Source organism: Epargyreus clarus, unplaced genomic scaffold (assembly GCF_041222505.1).
Source record: "Epargyreus clarus isolate Ecla_fem2 unplaced genomic scaffold, WU_Ecla_fem_2.2 ptg000026l, whole genome shotgun sequence".
In the NCBI taxonomy this organism is placed as follows: domain Eukaryota; kingdom Metazoa; phylum Arthropoda; class Insecta; order Lepidoptera; family Hesperiidae; genus Epargyreus; species Epargyreus clarus.
Genome location: NW_027332233.1, coordinates 16694841 through 16718555, shown reverse-complemented (window position 1 = coordinate 16718555; position 23715 = coordinate 16694841). Strand labels below are relative to the sequence as shown.

The 23715-nt window shown below is 36.9% G+C and overlaps 1 protein-coding gene across 1 annotated transcript in view; it reads left to right on the top strand.

Moving 5' to 3' along the window:
* mmd (disintegrin and metalloproteinase domain-containing protein mind-meld) overlaps nucleotides 1-23715 on the top strand; it is a 544021-nt gene that overhangs the window by 313091 nt on the left and 207215 nt on the right. The window contains exon 5 of the mRNA XM_073088069.1: nucleotides 17552-17700. Coding sequence (XP_072944170.1) covers nucleotides 17552-17700 — 149 coding nt within the window. The remainder of the gene's footprint in view (nucleotides 1-17551; nucleotides 17701-23715) is intronic.

Below are 23715 nucleotides of genomic sequence, written 5' to 3'. Positions count from 1 at the left end.
TTTCGTGTCTTACGTGCATTCGACATACACAAAGACAAATGATTGTTTAAATTACGTAAACAGAAAAAAAGTATTTTTTTCTACTATCTGGGGCCGATTTGCTACACCTATTCATAAATGACATCGATTACAAATGTTTAAATACACAAAATAAAAAAATAACGGACGCAGAAGTGAAAACTTTCGAAATCTAACCTGAATAATAAAATATTATAAATAAAAAATGAAACCAACACCCATTGACATATCTTTTCTATGCTGACACCAGATGACATCTTGACTTTTGCACTCTGCTTTGCCATCTTACGAATTTTCGATCAGGCCACGTGTCCTGACGTGAGTTTAACATTTTTACCCATTACCGAAAGTGCACAAAGTCGCTAAAGAAGTTTTCGCTTTAAAAAATATTATTCAGATATCTGAAATAAAACTCTTGCCAGTCCGGTATGCTAACCGCTTCACCACTATTATGTATAGGACTATATAACACAAAGCTACAGTTAAAAGGTCCATTAATAGCAGCTCTTCTAGTGGTGCACTACACTAGCGTCACCACAAAGCCTCTCGGCCACTTTGTTCCCCTGAAAGCCTTCGCAAACGTTACAGATTTATTGCAAAACCACCCCCCATTACGGAAGTAACTTGCCTAAGTTGTGTATTATTGCAGAGAATAAATTGTTTCTTTAATGTATTGTGGGTGCTTTTTACTTTTTATGCCAATATTTCGACACCGTAGCATAGATGGTAACCATGACGAATTTATTTTATAAGATTTAAGTCTCAAACGCGTTTGCAACTGATGGGAACACTATTATCAATAGACATCTGTAAGCAAGTCTAAGCCGATCGCAGATGCGTTGCCCCCCTTGCCAAACAGATACCAAAATGTTGAATTTTGGTTTCTGTTTCTGGGTTTGGGAGTTTGTGTATTTATGTCAGTGTGTGTCCATAGCACCCATGATACAGGGAATCCTAGTGTTGGCTGTGAGTGTAGCAAGCGAAAGCGAAATGCTGTCTACTTAAGTCACTTGCAAATACGTAATCAAATCTTTAACATAGCATGCGTCGTATAAATATGACGGGTTTACGCTACAAATCGTCACAAGTACTTACTCAAGTATTAGTGTTTAAAGTAGCTTTCCTTCATTCAGTAGAATCGTATATTTAGAACGTCGAGTGCCACTGTGGCATGCATTTGAATCAGACTCAAATCGCGTTTCACGCTTCGATATTAGCATTTGAATGAAGCTGCGGAGCGGCCGAAATCAACGGCATGCCGTTTTGTGCACGGTATATTGCTGTGTTGCTACGTAAATGTATTCGCCAGTGTCGTGGAGAGCGAGCAATGGACACGCGATAGTACGTTCTATCGCTAAACAATAAACAAATTGTAAATGTCCGTAATATTAGTAGATGCTGTTGTGTCGGGTGTAGGAAATCGACGCTATCAACGTCGCGAAAATGTACGGACTTATTTCCTTTAGGGTCCAAAAATCAGAAATATTTCAGACTGATGGTAAACTGTTTTTTGTGCTGACCATTGGCAGTTGTGTTATATGATTTCTTGTAAAATGATAATCCAAAACAAATGTCATATAAAAACGTAGATATTCTATCTTATTAAGTAAAATAGTTTCCTGTGTATTTAAGATTAAACTGTATATTGAACAATAAACATTTGTTTTCCACTTCGAATCACTTTTGAAAATATCTCAGTTGTAAAGGTAGCAGAGCTCTGGTACCTTATTCAAGAACCACATACCGTAGAACTGCATGTCAATAAAACTCGAATGCATTAGTGAGTAGAAAACAACCTGCACCAGCCTTGTAGCAAGTGAATTCAGTTGAAGCCGATCAATTCCCAATTAATTGCTACAGATTTCCATTCTATTTAAGTAGATGGCGTGATTTTGTGCAATCGGCCGCTCCGTGGAGGGTAGTGGCTAAATCTGGACGTCAACGAGCCATATATATTTGGAGCGACTCCAAATTGCTGATCTAATTGTTTCAGCTTTCAGACGCAACCCAACATTATTACTCGATTGTTAGAACAGATTTTATGCAATAGGTGCTAATGAAACTGAAATTAGGGACTGCTTATATGGGCAATCGTTGGCCCGCGGGCCAAATGTGGACCGTTCTGTTTAGGATCCGGCCCGCGTCCCATTCTGGGGGCAAGCCGCAAACTTGCTTATATAGTAAATAATAAACCTTATTTATCATTGTCAGCCTATTTTCTAATAGGATAGCTCTTAGTATGTTTTAAGGAGCGAGCGGGGACTGTGTTTGTCTAACCTTTTTATGTGTGTTCAGAGGTTCAAATTATTTGTAGGAGTCCATATTGTACTCGTAGTTATTGTCTAATATTCAAAATAATACATTTTTATGTACAAAATATAAATACTTATACATAAATAACCACAGAAAACATCACTATAAGTTTGAAATTATTTACACTTTTATATTTTTTTCTTTATTTACTTATATTTTTTCTAACCTGTGTTTGTATAATTCAAAGTATATTAGCAAATAAAATAAGATTCTATATCTAATAGCACAATATAATAAACGCTTTCTACAACACGACGACACATACGACACACACAAAGACGAATACACAAGCCCCCAGACCCAGAACAGATATTTAAATTCATCATTCAGATATCTGTCTGACCGGGGATTGAACCCGGAACGCTTTGCGCGTCCGATCGGTATGGTGACCGCTCCGCCACACGGGACGTATTACTCGTAATATCTAACTTATTTCTTTTTCATAATGCCGAAATAGCCTAATGTCGGTTAAATATTATAAATCACATGCTTGATTGACAAGCATGTCAAACGACTAACCTCCAAGAAGGCAACGATAACGCGGCACGTGATGTATTACCGACAATAATTGTCGGTTTGTCGGTGATACATCACCGTGATTGTCGGAGTTACGACAATTACATTATCTTACGCGTTCAGTTTATTACATTCGGATTACACAGATAAACAGACAATAGATATAAATTTATACACCGTAATACGTCTGGTTTTGATTAATTACGTTATAGTTTTTAAAACAAATTTAAAATAACCTCTAATTTAATTTTATTTGATATTATAATTGATAACTGTAAAATTAAAAATCGTACTAGCAAATACACATAAATATATAAACAAAGAAATGGTATAAAAACTATTTTTTATATATTTAAGTATTTAAGCCTCCTTAAGATGGATCACCTTATAAATCAATAGAACTATGTTAGTCTTATCTATATCATATGAGCGCTGACACACACGAAAACACAAACCTAGAATGGAAAACTATATATAATTATAATTTACATAAATATAATTTTATAATATACATAAATGTGTGGCCTGGGATCGAATCCGGATCTTTCAATGGTTCAGATTGGTGCGTCATACTTGTTTGTGGGTGCGTCTCTCTACCCTTGACATTTGGAACTTAAGCAACGTCACCGATAAAATCTTATAGAATAACTAGCTGACCCGGCAAACCTTGTGTTGCCAAAAAAGTTAGGGGTGAACAACTCTTATCACTTAGGGGTATAAAAAATAGATAGTAGCCGATTTTCAAACCTACTGAATATGCATATAAAATTTGGTGAAAATCGGTTAAGCCGTTTCGGAGGCGTATGGTAACTAACACTGTGGCACGAGAATTTTATAAATGAGATAATTTATTCATAGTTGCTATAACAAACAATTTTTAAATCTATCAAGCCAACCAAGCATTTACAAAAACAGTAATATTTCATAGCAAATATTTTTCGGAGGTCGCCATAAATTCTACCTCTTGTTTATTTGGCGGGCTGATAAATTGATTGCCGTTCAGTTTGCCTTGCTTGTAAATAATGTTATTTTTAGATAAATTTATGACCACTATTTATTAGGTGCTATTGAAAAATCCATTTTATATTTTTGTCTCAAACAGTTTAGCAAAACTTTTAGTTTTATTTTGTTCGAATGATTAAGATAGCAAACAACCACACAGTTCACGGCATAGTAACATCTGTAACTAATCTTATATATATAATTCTCATGTCACAATGTTAGTTACCGTACTCCTCCGAAACGGCTTTACCGATTTTCACCAAATTTTATATGCATATTCAGTAGGTCTGAGAATCGGCTACTATCTCTTTTTCACCCTTAACATTTTTTTTTATTTAAATGGCAGCACAACGTTTGCCGGGTCAGCTAGTTTCTTATAAAATGAGCGATGTACATGAAGTAGATCACGTGGGTTCTCATTTCTGAGGGCCATGATGGTCCCTTCGTAAGTAAATCGTCCAGCATCCAGCACCCCTTCAAACGAAACGCAAAAATTGCTTCACGCTAGAAAATAACATGTATGTCAGTGTTATCTCCACAGTAGAGCTACCACCTTTTTCAGTATTAAGTATTTCAGTGTGCATTAAAAAGCCTCTTGTTATGAATAAACAGTGTACTAAGAAACAACGCGAAAATATTAATATTCAAATTAAATTTGATAACAAACTTCAAGACGAGAATCTTCCTATATTGCTCACAGTTGTGTAATCGCCTTGTAAAAGAGCCGGAACGCCCCATGTGCTGTGAGGATGCACACTGCGCCCCGTGCCCCACTATCGCTAAACGCGGCGCCATGCATAATGCACGTCATCTGTGCCACGCTCCAGGCGGTTGGGGTATGGTGCGATTTGTAGCGGGTACACATAAGCAGGTATAAGAGGTAGCGAGTTATTTAGATAAGTGAAGGTGTAAAAGGAAATATTAATTTACCATACATGGCATGTATTTTAAGTCAATCAGATAATCACGTATTTATTGTGATTTAAATGCTTAGTAGAATCTTAATAAAGTATGTCGAATTTTGATAATGAATTTTATATACATGACCTGGTTTAAAAGTATTATTCTGCTTTATTCTAATTTACACCGGAAAAGTAACAGCTAGATACTAAATATCTACATCTGTCCTTAGGCCAAGGAAATCTATCTAATTGAAAATTGATAAGGAATTCCTGTAATATATGCTGTAACTACTTAAAATTAAAAGATAAATATATTTTAAACGTCATTCAAGATAGCGCCCGTGTAAAACAGGTCGAACAATTGTATGAAATTCTTGACATTGTATATAAGGCTATAGGCCTGATATATTTAATCTCTTTGGTTTAAAACCGCCAGCACTAACACCACACCTCGAAGATGCATGGCACAGCTCTTGTACACCAGCCGCGCTTCCTCCAATATTCGCATCCTAAGTATGATTCTGAAATATTATGATAGCATGAATTGCAAAATTTTCGCCTACATCATGCCAGAGATATTTATGGCACAATATACCAAAATGGCTTATTCCGACCATGAATATACTAGTCTCTATGGTAGAGAGTGACATATATGAATGTAAATAGTGTGTTACAGAATACGTCTTGATGTTTATTAAAATATTACCAAGTGTAGGTTCTTAGGAAACTTATAAAAAAAGTATTTCTTTATTCTTTAAATAATCATTGCTTATTTGTTACCGTTGATAGTATATTAAATTCCATCTTCTCTTGTAAATTTTGAACGCAATATTTTATTAAACGACCTGTTTTCACTTTATTAACATTGTTTATAACTTGTTACTGACAGATCACTCGTTCAATGAAAAAGCGAAATTGCGAACTTGTTTGAACAGGGGACGAGTATTTTACCCCTGACTGTTTCACAGCGGATTTCTCATCAATATTCAGCACGCTAATTTATGATTAGACAATATCCATGTAAACTAGTACAAACAAGGCACCGTCGACAGTTTTCTCATCAAATATATTCGCCACACGCGATATTCCTCGCTATTCCCCAAATCCACCTTCCCCGTAACGTTAATTAAGCAATTCATCAAAACCCGAATGTGTTCTACGGAACCCATTGCAAGTTTTGGGACGTTAGAAACAACCAGTCTCAGTTGACCCCTAACGTTCTTTAGTACTACGTGAAATGTAGCGTAGCGCGCTCGTAGCACCTTACGTAGAGGTAGGGCTCTACACCGTAGCTAACATTGTGCTACGAGAACACCTGACGTGTGTGTACTTTTGGTGCTTGCCGCCATTTGTTCTACTTAATTAAGATGCATAAGATATTAGTCATAACTTTTGTACTTTTTAAGCTAACTCGACTTGAGTTAGGTGGCTCGTGTTTTAGCAGTGTTGTACTTTGTTTTATTTATTTTTGAGTACAGCATTGCGGTTTTAATTAAACGTTCTGCAATGTTTCTTCATGAATTTCAAGCTAAAAGGGATTTAACATGGTTCTAGTTGTAGGATAATAATTACGATGAGGAAAAATACTGGATTATTTGTCAAATTAAAATTAAAGTTAATATTTTGATAATATTTCTGGGAACCCCTATGGGACGCCACATACATCTGCAATGCAAGGTTGTAATTATAACAGTATATTATTCATTGGTCCGTGAATGTAATGCATAAATAGTGGAATGGAAATTGTACATATAATATGTAATACATACATACATCATAAAGCAGAATTGTTTCATGCATACTTAACATAATTTCATGGAATAAGTTTTCGATGTTTTACAGTCACGTAACGTAAGCGTGTCGTAGGTGTTGAAGGGGCTTCGAAACAAAATCCCTCGCTACCCTATCCCGCATTTTCCCTAAAACAATGTAATAGGTCGATGATTTATCACATCTACACACACGAGAGGGACTCATTGTGTTTTAATTACCAGTACTGCGTGAAAAAGTGTTTTGTTAACCAAAATTGTTCTTGTGTATAGCGTGTGCGGTTAAAATTTTTCGTGGATAATGCCAGTAAATTGTTTTGGAACACTAATGTTTTACTGATGGTGTTTCGAACACTGTTTAAACATTGTTTAAACAATGAAGTATTTACGTAGAAAAAGTTTCGCTTATGTCGTCCTATTCAACGTCATAAGTTTGATGATTATTATTATTTGGCGAAGACTTGTTCGAATCTTGTTCTTATATTTTAATAAACAAACTTAAAGGCAGTTTTAAGACAAAGCATTTAACACAAGAAAATTAATTAAAATACTTTTATTAAATTTAAAGTTAATAAGTAAAAGATAAATAAAAACAATAGTTATTACGTCACAAACTATAATAATTACTTGCCTTATATTAAAAGTACAACTAAATATCATTTTAAATACATTAATACAGTTTTTAATGACTTAATAATTATTATTTTTCAAAAGTTGAGCAATAAAACTTTTACAAACGTTAGAGTTATACAATTGAAAAAGACGAAACTTTGAGCCCAATTTAATTAACAGCCTTCAAAAAGTTTGACCGGTATTTATAAATAACAATCTTTCGAAATATAATTTTGGCATTGTGTTAACTTGTTTTAAAATTTACTTTCTTAATTTAGAAACATTCTAATAAGTCTCAACAAATATCACATAATACTTAATATAACATAATTCTTAATATAAAACCAACTGTACCAAGAGTCAATAATAATAAAAATAAATTTCCAGCAAATGTATTCGTTAGGGATGTCGTAACTAGTTATTTGTATTAAGTACACACACCTATCAGGTAAAATACTATTAACGTATGAAAAATTCTTCTTCACGTCGCTACTTTTCCCCATGCCTCCTACCTTTCTATAAAGACATTAAAAAAATAAAACTGCGTCCTCTGACTTTTGCGACGCCAATGGACTAATATAGTAATTGTAATCAATTAAATACTTAAGAAGTATTCGAGACTATACAGCAGATCTGGTACTTTTCTTTTTTTATAATATAAGAGTAGCAGACGAGCATGCAGTCCATCTGATGGTAAATGGCTACTGCCTCCCATGGACATCCGTAATCAACCCCAGATAGGATTATATATTCCTACCTAAGGTCGGCCAAAGATGCGCCGCTACCCTTGAGGACTAAGCTGGAACGCCTCGGATAAGTATGTCTCCTTTACCACACCCTTCAAATCAGAACACAGCTGCGCTTAACACTGTTGTTATAAGGTAGGAATAGGTATGGCGTTGGTGGCGCCAGAGTCTAACCACAAAGGGTTTGTAGCATGAGTATAAGTAGAGGTAGTATTTACAAAAACCTGGTATTTGATTTCATAAGTACAAGTACAACCCATGCCTACGAACTCAATTAGTCACGTAGCAACGAACCGCGGGATCCCGCGCCACGATCTCCGCATCACAAAAGATTTACTTCCCATGAATACGCTTTCAAACTTTAATGGAATTGGACCAGGGCTTAATTGAATTATCCGAATGCTATGCCCTGTATACACAGCGGCTCGATTATTCTACACCATGCTGATTTCAAGCCCCATTATATTTTATAATCCGATCGGAACTGGGCTCCGACACTGAAATGCATTCAATACACCTATTAATTATGAACCGTCACGGTTGTTGAAGGAATTACGATTTATGTACAAATAAATTTTGACATTCATTTCCGTTTTACAAATCGGTTTTTGAGGTTACAAAACGACTACTTAAGAACACAGGACTCTGTAAAAAATGTTTGTTTTTGGGTTAAATTAAAAAAAAATCTTCGATGTGGTTTAAACTGTCACAACAGACCATTATTAATAAGGCATGCCAAATTAGTTTTAAGGGTTAGAAACAGATCAAAATCTATGGTAAACCTCAGGTACAGCGTGTACCTTCAACCTTATTTGCAGTTGATCACCACTGATATACCTAGCAGTATCACCACAGTAGAATAGTAGAAGTAAGTAGAATAGTTTATGGAGTTTCTTTCGCCGCTTCTTCTCCATAACGAAACACCTTGTGAAGTGGTGGTAGTTGTATTGACATTCAAAAAGTGCTCTGTAAATAACCTATGTTGAATAAAACATTTTGATTTGAATTTGATTTGATTTGAATATGACATCTAAAGAAGAAGGATGTCGCTTATCTGCTGACGTGGGTTCCTTAGTTCCCTCATAGGCTACCCACAAGAAGAAAGAACTTGATTATCTTCTATGATCCCCGGCCTCCCTGAGGCTACAATACGTTAGTTTGTGTTAATGAATTTTTTTAAAGTAATGCCGAGATTTAGATTTAAAAATACCGAATGAATAATAAATCCACGTGCATTTAATACCAAGTATGTTAAAAACGAAAATATATTCACAGAAGTTCTTCAAAAGAAATCCTCCCCGCTCGATCTTACGTTTTCAATTTCGGGCCAACCACATACATTTGGCTGATGAACTCTCCCGAAAACTGTAGCAAAGTAGCGGGTATTTACTCTACGTAGAGTAGCTTACGCTCTCAAAGATGAATGCCGTACTTCACGCCTACTTTGTCGCTGATAATTTCGCTAATGTAATGATGATTTTAATTATATATGTCGGAGAAGGACGGCTTCCTCGACATGATTGATAGAATCTATGGGTTTTGTGGGCGTTGTCATAGGGTAGATTCAGGCACTAATACAGTAATCACAGTATTTATTGTTCTTACATTTATAACTTCGGATTTACAAAATAACTATACTATACTACTACTATAATTACTTTACAAACAAAGGACTTGAGCAGCAGGTTCAAGGTAGTGACTACATGCTCCAAAGTACAACAAAATAATGATTCACCTCGATCACTCACATCAGTCCTTATCAATGTTTCCGCACCGCGCCGCCACATACCTCGACTCCACTAGAGATCTCTTAAAAGTCTCTGCTCTGATTGTAATACGAAAGCTATACAATGAGTGTTAATTATAATTTAAATCAATATTCCCTTCGATTGATCAAGTACCAATGACATTACTAAAATACTTAAGCAACAGTAAGTCAAGCTATATTAAACAACTCTACGTTATATTCGACTCTTCCTCCGACATATATTTTTCTTCAGCTATTTCTACTTTTGTAAAAGACTGGTAATTTGGTAACTCAATCAAAAGCATGTCGTAAAAAGCCTCTTTGTATGTACAGACAACGGACGTGTGAGACAGAGATTGTAACACATAAAATTATGTGTTGCAATACAATTTCGAAGGTGGTAGAACCCTCTGTGGTTCGACTCTGGCCACACCACCACTGCTTCTATTTCTATCTAATAACAGTCGTGTTAAGCGCTGCTGTGTTCTGATTTGAAGGGTGTGGTATGGGTGACATACATATTCGAGGCATCCCAGCTCAGTCCTCAGGGGTAGCGGCGCATTTGTGGGCGACCTTAGGAAGGAATCTTATTTTATCTGAGGTTGAGGTTGATTTTTAAATTATTTTACATTCAACATACAATTTATTAAAATATAAACTACAGTCATTATTTAACCAATATTGAATTCACCAATTTATTATTCTCTACATCATTTCTTCTTCTTGTAGTAAATACTCGATTTATATTCTATTCGTCCCGTTACAGAAACAATCGTTTTGAAAACGATCGTAGTTCGGCTCAATCCAAACGTCGTTTTCGAACGTCGTTTCGTCTGTGTAATGCAAATTAGAAATGTTTCGACGAAACAACTTACATTGGTTTTTAAATTGGAACGGCACAGGTTCGATTGGTTTTTAAATCTGTGTACTTCTTGATTTTTAAAAAGATTCAAAAGCGGAGAACAAATTGTTTGTTATGTAATAGAATCGGTATAAAATAAGATTGTACAGATATTCTTGTTTCCAGATAGAAGAAATTCCAGATGAAATTATACAAAGTAATTAGCAGTAGCAGCATACGAACATGCAGTCGACCTGATGGTACGTGGCTACGGCCGCCTATGGACATCTGTAATCAACTCCAGATAGGATTAGATATTCCTACCTGAGGTCGGCCACAGACGCACCGCTTCCCCTGAGGACTAAGCTGGAATTCCTTTTCAAGTCAGACAGACTATTAAATATACGTAATTTAACTATCTGCATGATTTTAAAATAAAATATATTTTTACACACGCAAACACACTAGAATTCTGTACCCTCATCATGAGTTTTCAAAACATTCCACAATTTTACGTTACGTTAACTCAATCTAATATTCTGTTCCGTTTGCTTCAGTAGATTGAGTAAACGTAACAATAAGTAAGTGCTCAAGTCTTTCTGTCTACCTCACATTTTCGCAAAAAGAGAGACAAAACATAAAGCGCCATTTTGTCAATTTAGGCATTTAATTGTTACGTTACTGACACTATAGTTCTGATACCAGCCGCTAGGGGCGCTGATTGGTAATTGTATGGGCAAATACGTAAACAAATACCAAAACAGTCATATTTGTCAAAACGTAAAAGCTCCTGTAGTGTGGTTACTATGGGGCATGCATGTAAACGAGCAAACAAATACCAGACAAAGAAGCAAAATCTGAATTTACAATTTGTATAGCCCCTGACTAAAATCGAACTTGGAACTTTGCACAGTCTGATACAGTAACTATTATGGGACACACGAGTAATACTCCCTTTGTGGCCCTCACAATAAAACCTGTGCATTACGAAAGCTGAGCGCATACGAGCCGATTAAATTGCGTTTTGGTGCCAACTCGACTCGTTAAACAATTCATTGGCGCTTTAGTTATGTTCCTTTTTCAAAAATAACATTCTCTTTTCAGGCGGATTTGATTTATACTTTTTAAAACACATTTTATGCCAGTGGAGATAAATATTTTAGAGCAAAATGTTATGTAATAAATGCCTTCTTAAATAGGCTCTTAAAATCCGTGTTATTTTTATTTCTTATGATTTGATATTTTAACAAAATATATTTTAAGTTTGGCGTACTTTGCTTAATTAAAATGTTTGAGGAGGCAATAATCCCATATTTTAGAACGAAAACACATTACATTAAATTGATCTGCGGAAGAAAATGTGGGTTCAGATTTTTCAATATAACTTAGGGAACCCTAAAACCACCGATAACATTAGAGCAGCGAAGTGAGATATAAAGCTCAGCACTAAGCCTCTATCGGGAGAGACTTATGCCTAGCAGTGGTATATAAAAATCACAGATAAAACATTGCATTCAATAAAGCATGCAAATGTTAAGCTTGTACAGTAAGCTTTAAAAAGATTAAGCTTTACAGCATTTCTAAATACTGGCAATCAAAAGAAAAAAAACAATGTGGACAACTTTTATTTTTAAATGCATTCGAATTACGAATACCAAGCACAATCAAGCCGCTTAAATTGAGTTTCGGTGCCAAGTCAATTCGTTAAACAATTGTTTGGCACGTTTAGTTAAGAGGACTTTAAAAAAAATTACATTCGATTTTTAAACAGCAGATTATTACAATCTGATTTAGAATTGATTTAATTAGGTATTCGGAAATAGAGGCTTTTTTCTTAATCTTTTATATATATATTTCTTATGTGCGTGTGTATGTCACTGAACTCCTCCTAAACGACTGGACTGATGTTGATGAAATTTGTTGTGTGTGTGTTCAAGGGGACTTGAGAATGGTTTTTTAATTAATTTTTAATTCGTAAGTAGTTGTTGATTTTGGAATGTTTCACATTGGATTCGACAAACTTCGCTACCATCGCAGTTCCAAATATTCTATCTATTATTAGAACCCGTAAGTGATAAGGGTTGTTCACCCTTAACATTTTTTTTATTTATATGGCAACACAACGTTTGCCGGGTCAGCAAATAATGTTTGAGCATAGCTCAGTCTACGTCACTACTATTCGCAAAGAGCCGCGAGAAAAAGCTAGTCAGTATTTCACACGCCTGTGGTTTTTTTTAATATTTTGTGGAGTAGCAGACGAGCATGCAGTCCACCTGATGGTAAGTGGCTACTGCCACCCATGTACATCTGTAATCAACCCCAAATAGGATTAGATATTCCTACCTGAGGTCGGCCACAGATGCGCCGCTACCTCTGAGGACTAAGCTGGAACGCCTCGGAAAAGTCTGTCTCCCTTACCACACCCTTCAAACCGGAATACAGAAACGCCTAACAATGCTGTTATTAGGTAGAAATAGGTGTGGCGGTGGTGCCGCCGGAGTCGAACCACAAAGGGTTCTACCACCTTCAAACATACATACTAAACCTTTTAAATCACAAAACAAGTCTATGGTGCCCTATTCAAATATAAATTAGTACATGTCTAAGGCACATAACTTCGGACGACGATGTACGATACTATATAAATATCGTATTTAATATCGAAGCACATTGTACGTCGAAATTCTTGGTAGAACCGTCACCGTACGCTGAAAGGCGGGCGCGGAGCCGTCAATCAGTAATAATTAATTAATGGAGGCGTCATCCGATGGTAAATTAATAATCTTACTCGATACATCGGATATTGTTCGAGTAGAATCGATATTACTCGTTGAATTAAGTATTAACGTCGTGGTTGTGGTTGTGGACGTATTTGTGTTACTTGACACGTATGTATTAGTGAATCTCCGTTTTTTTATAATATAGGAGTAGCAGACGAGCATTCCACCTGCTGGTAAGAGACTACTGCCACCTATGGACATCTGTAATCAACCCCAGACAGGATTAGATATTCCCTCCTGCAGTCGGCCACAGATGCGTCGCAATCCCTGAGGACTAAGCTGGAACTCCTCGGAAAAGTGTGTCTCCTTTAACACACCCTGAAAACCTTAACACAGCAGCGCTCAACACTGCTTTTGTGAGGCAGAAATAGGTATGGCAATGGTGCCGCCGGAATCGAACCACAAAGTGTTCTACTACCTTCAAATGTGATGGATTTGGTTCTCGAAAGACATAATGTCCGCTCGCTTGCCTTAACAAACCATCACAAACTCAAACTTGTGGATAGAACTTTTGACTTGGTTTGTGTAGGTTTGTAAGCGCTTTTACTCAGTTTAATGGAATGTCAGTTTCTGAGCATATCAAGGGGATTTTGCCGCAAAGGCGGTGCTTGCGTTGCTTGCGTCATGTAGACGTGCGTTTGTAGAGGTCTGGAGTTTGCGAAAAGTGCCAAACGTGTGGATACAGCATAAGATGACCTTATAATTTATGTAGCAGATTTAATCACGGCAATGTAGGTACCGAACGGGTGACTGTGAATATCGAAGCATTCCAAATTAGTCTTGAGGAACAGCAAAGAAACTGTAGGCGATATCATGTAGGACTCTAGTCTTATCTGTATTATAATTGAAGTGCGGTTTGCTATTAATCCAAAAACCTTTATTTTCTTTCTTTTACTCCTTTCTTCCCACCCTTTTTTTTCTTGACGAGGGGGAAACCTTCAAAAGGTTCCCCCTCGTCAAGAACGCAAGACGCCATGGGAGTGACGCCGGGTTATGTGGGATTTTTACCGCACCAAAACCCCCCTGGTGGCCGTCCTCAGCGTTTGCCACCCTACGACACCATTGCTAAGATTTTGTAAGAATCATAACTCGCTTCTCTATTCAAAGAATGTCATAAAGATAACTAACCTTACATTTTATGCTCTGATTTTTAAGGGACATTTTACGTCATTGCTGTCCTACCGCTGGGTACTTGTCTCCTCTCAAGATGAGAAGGATTAGGGCATTGTACACCGCACTGGCCAAGTGCGTATTGGTAGACTTTACATACCTTTGAAAACTATTTTTTTAAGATTTCTCATGTATGCAGGTTTCCTCACATGTTTTCCTTCACCGTTTACCGCTCACCGCAAGTGATAATTAATTTCTAATACGCACATAACTTTAAAAAACCATAGATGCGTACCTGGGAACCTCGGACCCCTCGATCAAGATGCCGAGTTTTTTAACCACTAGACTAGCCCCTTCATTAACTTAGTCTATAAACCCATCATCATCATCATTATGAAACCATCTTCTTCTAGTTGATGAAAGATGACGTTACACGTCAAGAAGATTTTATAAAAACATGTTTAATCAAAATACCTCCGATCTTAAAGCAATTGGAGCACTCAATAATTATGATCCCAGTCTGAGGAGCGACCTTTACTGAATAATAAATATAATACGTTATATTTAGAACACTCTAAGTAACTAGCTAAATATTTGGGCGGGCGAGACGAAAACAACCGATTCGGCGAATTGTAACTACCCACGTAACTAAATAATGTACACTTAGTACGCCCCAATAAGACAAAACAAGACGCTAGATGCCTTATAGGTACAATCACATTTCAATCTCACTTGGGCGGAGCCCGACGGGGCAGTGCGCTGAGAGGACTCCGGTTGCGTTCCTTTGGAGATCCCGGAGTCCTCTACGCAGCGCTGAGGACGGCCACCGGGGTGTTTTTAGTGCGGTAAAAATCTCACATAACCCCGTGACGCTCCCAAGGTACCGGGTACCTTTTTAAGGTTTTCCCCTCGAGAAGAGAAAAAAAAAGGTACAATCACATCCCAACAAAATCGATTTCCAATCTTGTTAGGTAATATAATTAATGCATGGGTATATCTATAAATAAACATAAAATCTTATATATGAAATTCTCGTGTCACAATGTTAGTTACCGTACTCCTCCGAAACGGCTTTACCGATTTTCACCAAATTTTATATGCATATTCAGTAGGTCTGAGAATCGGCTACTATCTATTTTTCATACCCCTAAGTGATAAGGGCTGTTCACCCTTAACATTTTTTTATTTTTATGGCAACACAACGTTTGCCGGGTCAGCTAGTATTTTATAAACATTGAAATAAGTTATGTGTTACCGTAACATCGCGTAGCAATCTTGTAGATTAGAACACGCCCAATTTCTTAAAAAAGTTGTCAAGGATGTGAAGACCATCACACTTGGCCATCGTGGTGGACTATGGGGGAAACCTCTCTCACTCTGAGAGAAACTGTCCAGCAGTGGGACAGTAATTTTGAAGGTGGTAGAACTCTTTGTGGTTCGACTCCGGCGGCACCACCGCCACACCTATTTCCACTTAATAACAGCAGTGTTAGGCGCTGCTGTGTTCCGGTTTGAACGGTGTGGTAAGGGAGACAGACTTTTCTGAGGCGTTCCAGCTTAGTACTCAGGGGTAGCGGCGCATCTGTGGCCGACCTCAGGTAGGAATATCTAATCCTATCTGGGGTTGATTACAGATGTCCATGGGCGGCAGTAGCCACTTACCATCAGGTGGACTGCATGCTCATCTGCTACTACTATATTATAAAAAAAAAAGTAATGGATTAACAACGCCCCAATAAGATTCGAGTTTTCTCTTTCAAAGCTTTACTTCAACCCTATTCGAACGAACTCCCCTCGTGACTCAATTCTCGAAATTGAGTAGTTAACAAGCAACCGCATAAATATTTACATTTAAACTCGGCGTCCAAGTTAAACCCGTTCACACTGGCGACTTGAGCTTAGACTGGCTTGACACTAAGACCCGGTACACACTAGCGTTTTCACCGACATGACATGGTCGGGCGGGATTTACAACGACGACTTGAGCTAACTGCATTGTCAGTTGATTTCGATATAGGTACAAAAAATTAAAATGTTAATAATACAATCAATAAATTACTTAAGTAATAAATCCTAAATATTGTTTACGTATGATGTACTCTACCATCTTAAACTTTTACCAAATTAAATTCTGTTATTTAAAAATTACCATTAATATATTTCTCTCTTTCTCTTACAATCTGTGGCAATTGATCACGGATGTCTTTGTTGTTTTAATAAATGACAGAAACAATAAGAAATTACATTTTTTTTTTCACTGGAATAAAAATTCTTATAAGACAGGAAATTCTGGTTACATCTTTTTATACAAACCTGTTTTCTAAATGTCGTCATTAGTAAATACAAGAAATTAATACAAACACTTAACGCATCATAATCGGGCGTCTAAGTCGTCAGTGTGCAACTGTCTTAAGCCGAGCCATTGAAATCCGGTGACCGAATTCGAGAACAAAGAGTTTCGTTCGGGACGCTCGGATAAATTCGAAGCAAGTATAAAATTGAATATATTATGATAATTTGCGGCAGTCGAGATCAAGGGCCAAATAAAATTTGTTCTGTGACAACATTATTGGAATTTCACAGTGTTTGCTGTTCGCGAATGCAATTAATTAAGGCCTTTAAAATGGGTGACAGCGGTGGATAAACTTTTAACGTTTTGAATTGAGAGTTAAGGAATACGCTAATACATTTTTGAATATCAGACGAGCTGCGTAACGGAGCGGTTACCGTAACAGTATGACTCGTAGTGTACCATGTTCGATCCCCGGTCAGACAGATATCTAAATGATGAATTTAGATATCTATTCTGGTTTGGGTGTTTGTTTAATCATTGTTTGGTGGGTCTATAGCACCGATATTACTTACGGTACAATTAATAGAGTATTTACACTGTTAGGTGTCATCTTACTCTTTTTAAAATATGGTTTATGGACCTCGATATATACCATAAGACAAATAAAAGCTGTTTATATGATACATTGTGAAAATTTAAATATCAAATAGCATTTTTTATAAAAGCGAGAAACGTGAAATTGTATTTAAAATCTATTATAGTATATTGTATATTTTTATAACTAAAATTTCATGATTTATCTCGGGATATACTCTTACAGGATGATCTAGGTACATCTTAGAGACTGTCACTACCCTAATATGACCAGGCGTACAATTCTTTAGTATCTCCCTTGTCCTCAGGAGAAGTGGAGCGGCTACTGCGCGAATACCCCCAGAACCAGTATTTGGTGCGCAACATCGGCGCCCACTACTACCAGATCATCTACCCCGTGCAGCTGCGCCACCACGAGAAGATGGGCATATCTACGAGGGAGGTCAACATGCAGAAGGTAATACTTCTTATACTCTTATTTCTTAAGTGACGAGATAAATTGTAGGTGTGATAACCCTGTGTAGTTCGACTCCGTGAGACACCATCGCCACATAACAGCAGTGTTAAGCGCTACCGTGTTTTACATCGCCACACCTATTTCTATCTCATAACACGCTGCTGTGTTCCAGTTTGAAGGACGTTGTACTTGAAGCCTCCTTTGACTTATCCGAGGGTAACGTTGCTTCAATTACTAAGTATTATTTTATGCATTAAGGTACCATAAGTTGTGGGCGGTAGACCCCTCTGTAGTTCGAATCCAGAGACACAACCGCCTCATCCTTTTCTGCCTATTAAGAGCAATGTTCAGCGCCGTTGTGTTTTAGTTTGTTGTAAAGGAGACTTATCCGTGGCATTCCTACTTAGTCCCCAGTCCACGTATCTGTGGCCGACCTAGAGTAGGAATCTAACCTTATCTGGATAAAAGAAATCCATCCAAATATACAAAATGTTACAAAGTAAATTGGCAGAGACTTTTATAATGACAGAGCAATTCAGTCAGTAGAAATATTTATAGATCAATACGGTTTGCCAGTAATTAACCCAACGAATTTAATGAAATACTTTCCTTGCGTGATCTTTACATTGTTTTCTTATCAAAAACATCAATAACAAAACAACGAGCGATAAAATCGTTAACATTCCGCTCGTTACATTAACACGAACGTAACAAAATTCGTAAAATGTTTACGTCTTAATGACGAGTTATGCTTTGGTTAAACTTCATTACAAGCTTAATTTAACCGTATTAAGTCGTTAAGTGATTAACTGAGTTTTAACTTTTTGGTAACCTCATTTTATGTTACATGATTTTAAATTACCGTTTATACGTCTTGACTGTTAATTTCACGTTTTTAGCGTCCTTATGAAAATACAGTTGTTAAAACTAGAGAGCATATAACATTTTATGGAAAGTGCCATGTCTACTATACATACTTTCTGAGGCATTCCAGCTTAGCTGTGAAGGATATCAACGCGTTTGTAACCGACCTCAGGTAGGAATCTAATATTATCTGTGGTTTTACACATGCCCACGGGAGGCAGTAGCTACTTATCATCAAGTGGACTGCATGCTCGTCTGCTTATCTTATGTTGTAAAAAAAACTGCAATTTCAAGAACTGCGTGATGGTACGGTTAACATACAGGGCTAAGGCGCAGACGGTACGGGGTTCGATTTCCGGCCACAGGCATAATTTAAAAACTAAAGAACCCTTAATAAGACAAAGAAACTAAATAGATTAAAATTACAAATTTCTTCTTCTTAGTCGATTCCTCATGACTGAGGGTCGAGACCATCAAGAACAGCCTTGTCTACGATCGTGTGCGATCGATCTGTGCAACGTACTTAGCATTTTCTTGTCAAATTACAAAGTACGTTGTTTTTCTTCCCCCATTGACACTAAAGATCCATCGGTGTTGAAATGAATGTCGTTGTACAAATTTGTCATGTACTTTTGAAGGCGCGAAGCCGCACTTCGGCAATGGGGCAGAAGTTCTCGCACGGTACTGGTGATTAATGTCGCCGGTTCGAGGACGCCGGAGTTTTTCTATTAGCCAAGTTTTCCCCTCGGAACGTTTTTTGTTGTGTATCGCTCATCTGTGTTGAGTGTTGGGTGTTAACGCGTAAAGTGTGTCTCGGCATTCGGATTTAGGTTAGGTTAAGTTAGGTTAGGTCAAATAATTTTTAATTAATTAGTAACAGCAATGGTAGCGACAAGACATTTGTTAAGGCCTAGCAAGGCGAGGACTTATTATAATGTTGAGTTAGCATAGTATGGTAAAGCAATAAGTGTGGCCCCACAGAACTCTGGTCTGTGTGAGGCTCACATATATATAAATGTCTGTGGTAGCGGTCACCCATCCTAACTCCGACTGCGCCCGATGTTGCTAAGCCTTTATTTGGAGTCTTAATTTAAGCAGCATAGTGAAGCTATTACTGTACTACTGGGCTGGGATGTTCGCTCAAAAAGGTATTTAAGTCATATTCGTTCGTCGACGTGGGAATTGGTAAACCTCACACATCTTTAAAAATATTTTTATATGTAACTCAAGAGCGTAGGTTTCTTCGCGGTGTAAACTCACGGCTAAACGAAATGATCGAATATAATATAATACGTAATAATTATTAAAGTACAAATTGTCTTCCTAATGCCCTTATTATTATGGGCATCAAACTCATCCTTTGTAAAACTTGTCCCATATTAAACATGTCAGTAACAAGTATCACTCAAGTTAATAACGTTTTCGGAAGATTGCTTCGACGAATCGGCTTATCTACGGAAGTTCGTGTTTCATATTTCCCATAAGTTAATAACTGATCGTTTCTACTACCTGTGTGTATCTATTGATCAATAACAATTTGATATTTCTTAGGGATATGATATCAATTTCATATTAATTATTGGTAACAAAATGTTGGGTAAGTATCGGTTGAGCCAATTTTCCTTTCGTTTCATACTCTACTGAGAAATACATTTTATATATTTTCTTTAATAACAGCATTTTGTTTTCTATATTTTTCAGAAAATCTTTCACTTAAAAAGTCTTTAAAAATAAACAGCCCGCCTTGTTGAGGCGTCAGCCATATTGGATTTAAAACACGCCACTAACGTTATTATGCGCTATCATCCAAATTAAATGTCTGTGCAAAATTTTAGATCAATCGCTTTTAGTTAACTGGTATTACATTCAGTTACAAGATCTGACACTCATATACTAACGATCTAACAAGGCAAGTTAAAAAAAATCACAAAAAAATAAAACCGACGTCTATGCCACTACAAAGTAAAAAATAATTCAAATAAATGTTGGTTTAGTACATATTTCTGAAGTCGGCGCTCAATATATTTCGTTGGATAAAGGCGTAAACAGCATGCCCAATATGACGGTTGAGTGATGATGAGTTCCACCCCATAATTCAAAGTTCTAATCATCTGACCATACCCATGTCAAAGTAGGAAAGTATCGCATTAAAACACCCCTTTATATGAAAAAAAGAAAATTGAAATTGGTTAAGAAATACTCGAGTTATTTTATAAGAAATCGGGATTTTCCAATTTTCCGGGAAAATTGGCAAGAAAATTCACATTTCCTTGTAATGAGACCCCCTGTGAAACTAGCCGCACACAATGGTGTTTGAATCATGTCAATCGGTCGCGGCTTCGCGAAAAAATCGCTAGACGTACATAAAAAAATATATAAATATATACGCGACGAATAGAGAACCTCTCTTCCTTTGGCAAGTCAGTTAAAAAGAGTTAATAAAACACATTGCGTGAAATCAGTACTACCTACCTACAACATAATTTAATACATTGGACTAGTAATTATTATTTCTGTTTTCTATAACATAAACCGACACAATTTATTACATATCCACGGACAAAAGCGAATTCAAGTTGAAGTTTTGATTGCTTCCAAATTTCTTGTTCACGGAGCGAGCAAACAACCCTTTGAAGTTCGGTAAACACGTGAAATCTTATTAGATATTACAAATCTAAATATATAAAAATGAATGTTTGTCTGTATGTCCTTATAGAATCGTAAACTATGCTCTTTAACAGAGTTGTTGTGCATGAGCCCACGAAGGTTTCTGAGTTGGTACGACCAATATTCGACAGGCGCCACTGTGTTTCCAAAAAGGTACAAATTTTCAGTTATATGTATGTATGTCATGTTCAATCCAATGTGTCAAATCCCAGGCGTGCACCTCTCATATTTCAGTTATATTCGTATTAGAAATTAATCATAACAGCGAAGGAAAAAAATGTGAGGAAACATGCATACTTGAGAAATCTGAAAAATAAAAAGTTTTTTAAGATATGTGAAGTCTACTAATAAGCACTTCGCCAGCGCAGTGGACAATGGCCGAATCCTTCTCATCCTAAGAGGGGACCCGCACCCAGCAGTGGGACAGTAATGGATTGATAATTATGCAGTCATGTTATTTTTTTAAAAATGCGGACGAAACCACGGGCGTTACTAGTCTGTAATAAAGAGATTGTGAGGCGTTATTGGCAATTTTGAGCGTGGCTTTCCGCAACTTGGATTAAGGAAGCGACGGCATTTGCCTACCGGTGAGGCGTTCAAAGCTTGGAGTAGAATTGCTAAAGCTACGAGTATGTGTGTTATAGCTATTTTGTAGGTGGAAGAATTTTTCGGATTGTTATTACTGTTTGGTATTAGGGGTCTTACGTGTACCGACTTGTAGAGTCATATATGTTATAGCAATATCAGGCGCGATCAAAAATTGCATGAGGGGCTAATGACTATACTCCGTGCTTAAAGCATATTAAGCTGTTTTGTTGGCTATTTATATTGCATCCATTTGTTGAGCCATAAATGTAATCACAGCAATCGTTACACCATACTAGAGAGCTTGTAGGTGGTTCAGAAACTCACAGCCGCTTGGTGACTAGCCCGTACTTCCTAAGTAGTAAGATTTCACTCCACGACTTCCTCCGTTTTCGCTAACCTGTGCCCAGAAGGATCAACATCAGTAATAGTGTCTTAAATGCAAACATGCTATACCTCTGGCACGTCCAAATGAAATCAAAAATATTTTATTCATACAAAATTATTTTTAAACGTCAATAATCTTCTGTCATATCGCAAGGGCTGTCATTACGAACAACAAGCTACAAGAGAAACTCCGTGTGTAGTAAAAAAGTGGTATACACTTTTTTCGATATATAAAAATCCCAAACTCGCCACCGATAGCGGTATTAAAGAGAACATTCCTTTCGTAACGCCTGAGCTCACAAATATTCGTCAGAAGCCAATTTAACTTCGGCTCCAACTTGTTTAAACTCGCGAAGATCGATCGACGCCTTTTCCAGGTATCGAAGTAATTAGGAAATATTTTTGAGCCGTTTACGTTCAGCTTAGCAACGAGTGATAAGTTATGTTTTCGTCTGCTTTACATAAGCCAAACTAAGTTTATGTAATGTTAAATGAAAATAGGCATGTATTCTCAAATCATCGTCTTCAAACCATACTGTGACACTTATTAATTCAAGAACTTCAAAAGCGTATCAGATTGTGTAGTACGTACCTACTTCATATTGCCATTGACTATTGTAGTTAACCCCCAAATAAAATAGCAGTCCTACTCGAGGTCGGCAATAGGTGCGAAAATTTGAAAGGTCCTAGAATGTTTATGGTTGGTCTAAGAAGATACCTACAACAGAAACGTTTCATATGTTTTAGTGGAAAGGGGTGGATGCGGTACAAATGAGTCGATAACCTTATTCCTCAGTTGCAACCTTATTGTCATCAGCTTCTTGTACCTTTTTATTTTGTGCTTGTTCCATATAACACTTGTTAAACGGATCGAAATAGATGTAGTGATAGCACTTCCTGCTACATAACTGCTGCTTACTATCTCGATAAAAAAAACACTCATCAATTTTATCGCAAATCCAACAATACAAATTTGAATGGACGCCAAATTGCTGTCCGCCTTTTATGGAACCAACCACAATGTAACAAAATAAACAAAACAAAAAACACCCAATATCTATTCCACGAAGGCGTCAAGTGCGGCAATTCTCATAACACGAGTATGTAAAGTTGTAACATTTTAATAGCAGAATAATTTTGTTCAAAAGTCCGCTCCACAGTTTTCGCATTCCATTATCCCTTCGCACATTATACTAAGAACATTAGGGGGAGAATTTTTGTAACAAATACCTACGTATGTGCGTGAATCATCATTACCGTTTCGGCTTTATTCTTGTTTATGTCCGCGTTTTATCTTTTGTCGACACTCGGGTCGCCATTTTGGAAATTTTGGCGGATTTTATGTATGGCTTTAGAAGGCATATTTTATTAGCAATAAACCTCGCTGATATAATAAGCTTTGTGTAAGATTGTAGTTTTATGTAGATGTTGGATGTGGGTACAGCGATTCTGTCGTATGTTAAAGTATTATTCGGAGTTTCATTAAGCTATTTTGATTGGACTGATAAATAG